The 6,444-nt window shown below is 28.2% G+C and overlaps 2 protein-coding genes across 2 annotated transcripts; both read left to right on the forward strand.

The window, feature by feature from the left end:
- Positions 1-1,882: 1,882 nt before the first annotated feature.
- LOC143191943 (ankyrin repeat domain-containing protein 55) lies at positions 1,883-3,289 on the forward strand. Its single transcript, XM_076397382.1, has 4 exons — positions 1,883-2,127; positions 2,590-2,792; positions 2,847-2,999; positions 3,055-3,289. Exons 1-4 carry the CDS (start codon positions 1,883-1,885, stop codon positions 3,177-3,179), a joined length of 726 nt encoding a protein of 241 aa, XP_076253497.1. The 3' UTR covers positions 3,180-3,289.
- A 216-nt stretch (positions 3,290-3,505) lies between these two features.
- Positions 3,506-6,227, forward strand: LOC143191318 (DDB1- and CUL4-associated factor 10 homolog). The gene is made up of 6 exons (XM_076396254.1): positions 3,506-3,904; positions 3,960-4,073; positions 4,125-4,236; positions 4,295-4,552; positions 4,679-4,888; positions 4,952-6,227. The coding sequence occupies exons 1-6, from the start codon at positions 3,633-3,635 to the stop codon at positions 5,561-5,563; spliced, it is 1,578 nt and encodes a 525-aa protein (XP_076252369.1). The 5' UTR covers positions 3,506-3,632; the 3' UTR covers positions 5,564-6,227.
- The last annotated feature ends 217 nt before the right edge of the window (positions 6,228-6,444 follow it).

Raw genomic sequence — 6,444 nt, forward strand, 5'->3', positions numbered from 1 at the left:
ATTAAAGTTACGGCCAGTAGATGGCAGTGGCTTCGACAAAATAATTATTCTTCAATTTTTCAACAATTTCAAACCTCTTGCTCTCTTCGTTCTTTCGCTTAAATCAACTTTACCAAACTCGCCAATTTTCGATAAAACTTTTGCTCAATTAAAGTATCCGGAAATATTTTATTTTCAATCTCTACTGTGGTGAGTAAAATGAAAAACTCATACGGCGAATCACTGTACTAGTGATCGATACATGATCGTGTAAAACTAACATTCTCACAACTAAACTGAATTTAACTAACTATTGAACATAAAGTTAGATGTTACATGAGACAGATGGCATCTATTCGTTCACAAACGTCACTGTCAACGAAATTAGCGCAAATAATAGCCCACTGTTTCTCATTGAAAAAACGTTGAGTAAATTAAATACCTGGTAATCGTTTTAAATTGCGTAAAATAAGTAATTCTGTTTGGATTAAACCATTCACTCCTAAAAGTCAAAAATAATTAACTTAAGAGTATTACAAAAGTATACATCAAATATAAAAGTATAAAATTAATTAAAAAATAATAGCTTATTTATTTAAATTTAAATTTTTATTGTGTTGTACATAAGAAATATTAATGTGTTAGAGGCACGTAAGAATATGTATTTAAAAGATTAAGCCTACATTTCAAAAATATTTCTTCCTATTTTAAGAATATGTTACATTATTTGTACATAATAAATATACTTACAATTAGGGAGACTTTAGAATCAATTTACATTTTTACAAATTTACTTAAAATTTAGACTGTGTAACACAAGGATTATTTTTTCATATACCTAAAGTAAAATATATGGTTCATTAATTCCGGATTTTTGTTACGTTATACCGATACAGTGCGAAAAGTTACTCGAGTTTAACCAAGGTTGAATAGCATTAGCGGTACCAGAGGACAATGACTAAAATGTCTTCTGGTAAAGAGTTATGGGAGGGTCCGTTGAGGAATGGTCGAAATTCATATTTTCCACATCACTATCTATAATTGTAATAGCGAAAACTATGTCACTAACAATTCCAAATTCATTAAAAGCGCGTGGATTTGATTCACATATAATTTGTTTGATCGATGAAGTTCATCATTTTACACGAACTCCGACTTGTATTAACAACTGTTTTTAAAAATGTTGCCAAAAATAGTGAGAAATTTCAACGACGTAATTTTAAAATGGGATCATCTCAAGGAAAAACACCATTCTTTTTATAAAATTCAAATATGCGACGAATTTAAAGAATGGAAAACTATATATTGGTAACTATATGGTATTGTTTTGTTTAATACATTTGAATTACTATAATGTACACTTATTCATTTATATTAATATGACTGATATGATTATTTTAGATACATTTTTAAAAGTTGTTTTTAATATAATAATTAGAATCAAATTAAAAGTTTTAAATCATTTGCATTTGAGGAATAAAACATAATTACTAAAATAAGGAAACTATTTATTTACTAAATATTACTACCAACGTTTTGAAAGCGAACATGTGGATTAATTAATGTACATATATATTTTATTAATTGATCTATAACCTTTCACTGTCACACGAAAAATGTGTTGCCTATTTACAGCGTGCATAGCTGTATGACTGGTTGCAGGATGTAAAACCTCAATATATAATTAAAACAGTTTCGTTTTAGTTTAGGTTTGTTAATTTAATGTAACATGTACGGATATTATTTAAAATACTCAAGTCCTCAAGGTAATCGAGATAGGCGTAACTCCGTTATCATTATCAACGTATATGTATAACTATTTTGTAATTTTATATACAAATACATAAATTGCTAAAATATTATCTTAAAATATCAGATAATGAAATGATTTTCAAATAACGTCATGTATGATAATTGCAACTGTTGGATATATTTTCGTTTTTCCAGTGGTAGAAAAGCACAATTCACTGTTACGGGTCTTGCTCCATGTACGTGCTACAATTTTCGTCTCAAATCGGTCTCAGATGGTGAATGGAGCTATTTTAAAGCGGGTACTATTGACCTAGGGCCATATACTTCAGTAATGCATATGACCAGAGCATTAAAACTGGGGAAAACATCAGTCATTCGTAAAATTTCTTGCTTGAAGTAAGAATCGAACTACAACAAAAACAAAATAAAATATACCGGAAGTACAAATGAGTTTTCGTCTTTTAGCAAAACAAATCGTTTGTAAATGTAAATCGTTATTAATTATATTATATCAAATCAACTCATAACTACATGAACAAATTTCAACATCAAAACAAACATTCAAACAACAAAAAGACTGAGTGGCAAAGGGAACACATTTGTAGCTCCAATATTTCTGAGAAGTTGCTTATTCGAAATCAAGTAATCTAACAATATTAGTTCTTATTCATAGATAGCGTTGCAATTGTTTCGAAAAATTTCTGTCACCTTTCTTTTTGACATTTAGTATCGACCACAATAACATTATGTTAGAAGGGGCGGTGCTTTATTTGTTGTTATTAATTTTTAGTTGCATTTAGGAATACAGACAAAATTATACTTAATTTATTAATTCAAATAGAATCAATTCTTTTTCAGACCAAGTTTGCTAAATATTGAAAACAAAGAACGTAAAACGCCTTTAATACAGGCGATTCAAAATGATGATATGCAAATATTGCAACTATTGATTACGTTGGGCGCTAATGTTAATAAGCCGTTGTTGGTTACTCAAAGAACTCCTCTAATGTATGCAATTTATGATGGACATTTAAAAGCAGCTTCATTGCTAATTGATAAAGGTAAGTATATCAAAAATATAAGGGTATTAACATTGCTATATTTCACAACGTTAGGTGCTGATATTTTTTCTAAGGATATCAATGGTTTAAACATAATGCATTACGCTGTTGATTCCGATAAATTAGAAAGTGTAAAATTCACATTCAACGCAAAAATAAACATCAATGAACAAGACAATAAAGGATGGACCCCTTTGTACAGAGCTGGTTTGTTTCTCATAATACATACAGCACAGTTTGGTATAATTTCATTAATTTTCAGTTATATTAAAATGCAATCCAGAAATAATACAATATTTATTGGAAAATGGAGCAGACCCAACCCTTAAAGATAATAATGGTTTTGATTATTACAAACATTCAAAATTGTCACATTGGAAGGCGTAAAAAATGTCCCTGATAATTTTTTTTTCATTGATTGTAATGATTATTTTTTCAATAATTTTTTAATCACATCCGGGTTTGAAATCAAATATATATACTCATTATATATTAGATAAGACTATGAATATTTTTTCTTTCAAAAATGTTTATACTTTATGAAATATAGTAAAACATAAATATATCTATGATACTATGCAAAATAATTGATCATTTTTCATTTAAAATATACTAGTTACTAATTCTAAGATAGAAATATTAGTTGCATATTTTTAAAATTAATATTCGGTATAAACATATATGTATATATACATAGTAAACATTTGACAGCTGACAGTGTTGTGACGTATGCGAATCAAGAAAATTTACCATGTTGTCGTAAAAATTGTAAACAATTATTCAAGACGTAATATTTATTAGAATATCTAGAGAAGAGTGAGCAATGTTTACTTTATCAAGATGAATACAAATTGCCAAGAAAGAAGTGACAGTGGAAACAGTGAATTTGAAACAATTCCTATACGTTTTGTTGGTAGAAACAAACACTTTATATATATACGAGATATTTTAGATCAAAGATCTACTGGTTTTGAAAAGCATCATATAGGATATAGGGATAACCTTATTAGCAAATTATACAAATCTTTTGATTCGGTAGACCATTTAAGAAATTATGAAGATGCCTATAAATCTACTGGAGGTATTTTTAATTTAGAGTTTAGCCTAGATGGGTAAGTACTCTTATTAGAAATGAGTAGAAATTTTTTATTCTTATATTTTTTTTAGGAAATTACTTGTGGCAGCTTGTGAGGAACAAGGAATTTTGCTCTATGATGCATCAAGTCACAAGAGAATAAAGACTGTTAATTATGCTCATCAAAACTGTGTAAATTGTGTTAGGTAACTTAAAATATATATTCATTTTATAATATCAGTCATATTGGTTATTAGGTTTTTAGATCAAAATACATTTGCTACTGGGTCTGATGATCACTTTATTAAGCTATGGGACATTAGAAATTTAAAGTCTGCTATTAGGACTTTACATGGTCACTCTAACTGGGTAAAACATGCATATTTATTCATAAGCTTTGCACTATAACAATATATTAATTTTGTAGGTTAAAAACATAGAATGGTCTGAACAAGAAAATGTAATGGTATCATCTGCATTTGATGGAACAGTCTATGCGTGGAATTTAAATGATCCAACTGAAAATAGTATGCTGTTTGAAAAAGTATTTTTAATGAATGGTCTAATGCGTATGAAATTGACACCAGACGGTACAAAAATGATTATATCAACAACCAGCGGATATATAATTATAATACATAATCTCAGTTTACTAAATTTAGCTACTGATTTACGTTCTTTTAAAGTAAGTTAGTGTTTATTAAAATTTAAGTTGCAAATCTCTTATATGATCATTTTGTATAAATGTTCAAAATTATGAAATTCGAATAGTCTTAAAGTAACCTCTCTCTGAAGCATCTTAAATTTGTAGCCAAACTTATACAGATTAATGCAAGCAAGTGAACAATGTTTTCCAGTAGCTACTACCTATAACTACTTATTTAACCCAAAAAGAAAAAGAAATAGGATTGAATTTATTGATGATTTCCCTAATTCAGCAGAAGTTATTAGTTCTTTACAAATACATCCATATGGATGGTGTGCTGTTTCTAGATACTTAAATGAACAAGAGACTGAAGAGGTACCTGTTTTATGTAATAATTATTATATAAGATTTTTTTTAATGAACTTAATATTGATATAGTGGACAGTAGTGCATGACATACAAGACAGAGATGAAAAAGATTATGATGAAGCTTTCAGCAATGTTGAAGAAGTAGAAGAGGATGAAAGTGATAGTGGTACAGATGAACCGGGTAATCAAAGACCTACCGACCTGTGGATGGGATACATCTCCTTAGATGATTATACCAATTTGAGTAATTTTAACAGACAAGTACGTCAAGAAATGGGTATAGTGAACAGTGGTTTAATAGGACATAATGCATCGTATAATGCCTACTTTCAACACCACCCCGAAGAAAGGAATAAAATTATTCAAAACCTACCAAGAATGACCCATTTTATAAAGGAAAAAAGTGTTGGCAAAGGTTTTATAAAAGGACTGTCTTTTTCTTCTGATGGTAGAATTATTTGTTCTCCTTATGATAAAGGTGTACGACTATTGGGCTTTAGTGATAATTGTCAAGAGTTATCTGATTGTGTGCCAGAGAAGCCTCAACAGTTAAAAACTATTGTACAATTAGACAACTATCATAATAGTATTGTATTATCTTGTAAATTTAGTCCAATAAACTATCAGTTAGTTAGTGGATGTTTAGGTAGTAAAATAAAATGGTACCAGCCAGTACTTTAATGATATGTTGATCTTCCTTTCGAAGTTCATTTAAACTCCATAAAAAACTGGTTTGGTAGGAAAAGGGTAGACCTAATATAGGAAATTACCATCTTTTTATAACTTTTTTTGTAGAATCTCTTTTTGAATGAATTGTATTAATATAGCATTGTAGTGTATAAAGGCATGTATGTATACATTAACATATTCTAAGCCATTCATACCCTTCCCTGTTTATTACAACGTATAATAAGCAAATATCCATTTACCCTTTAGAAATTTGAAATAAGTGCATCTTTGTATCTTCATCTTTGTTTTGTGTGATTTAGTTTTAATCCCACATAAAAATTATTTACTAGAACCCATTTTCTTATACAATATTTTTTAGTAACTTTAAAATCTTTATGTAACCAATTTGTGGTTGTACAGATCAGTTTTCCCTTATATATTTCAAATTACCTGTATGGTTTATGTTAGCTTAAGATGTCTACTTGCCCTATTAATTAATATACTTGACACTCTTAAGTTTCATGAATTATGCATTTTGTTATTTGCAAAAATAGGAATAGTAAACGGAGATTGTGATATAACTGTTAATTTAAATATATCTACAGTTTGTAGAGCAGTGGATAACAATAAGAAATGTTATATATTAAATAATTAGAAAACTGATAAAATAAAATTAGTGTTTTATTTTTTCACTAAAACAAATATACTTATGACTAATAATTATTTAAATTTTTTGTTGTATTTGCCTCTTTTTTCTAAGGTACATTTTTTGATATGTAAGAATAGCTAGAAGTCAAATTTTATAATAATTAGTGATTATTAAGAAAAGTAATCGATTTTAATCAATATTATCCAAAGGAAGGTTTATAAGTATTGCAACAAATGGTTACATT

Source organism: Rhynchophorus ferrugineus, unplaced genomic scaffold, assembly GCF_030347505.1.
Source record: "Rhynchophorus ferrugineus isolate W39M unplaced genomic scaffold, kcgeb_rfMv2 rfM2, whole genome shotgun sequence".
In the NCBI taxonomy this organism is placed as follows: Eukaryota; Metazoa; Arthropoda; class Insecta; order Coleoptera; family Curculionidae; genus Rhynchophorus; species Rhynchophorus ferrugineus.

Bases quoted from the DNA above. Each gene is read 5' to 3' on its own strand.
- LOC143191943 (XM_076397382.1), top strand. From the start codon at position 1,883: ATGTATGATAATTGCAACTGTTGGATATATTTTCGTTTTTCCAGTGGT. The intron at 2,793-2,846 runs GTAAGTATATCA...TCACAACGTTAG, and splicing joins TTCATTGCTAATTGATAAAG to GTGCTGATATTTTTTCTAAG. The intron at 3,000-3,054 runs GTTTGTTTCTCA...ATTAATTTTCAG, and splicing joins GACCCCTTTGTACAGAGCTG to TTATATTAAAATGCAATCCA.
- LOC143191318 (XM_076396254.1), top strand. From the start codon at position 3,633: ATGAATACAAATTGCCAAGAAAGAAGTGACAGTGGAAACAGTGAATTT. The intron at 3,905-3,959 runs GTAAGTACTCTT...TATTTTTTTTAG, and splicing joins TTAGAGTTTAGCCTAGATGG to GAAATTACTTGTGGCAGCTT. The intron at 4,889-4,951 runs GTACCTGTTTTA...ATATTGATATAG, and splicing joins ATGAACAAGAGACTGAAGAG to TGGACAGTAGTGCATGACAT.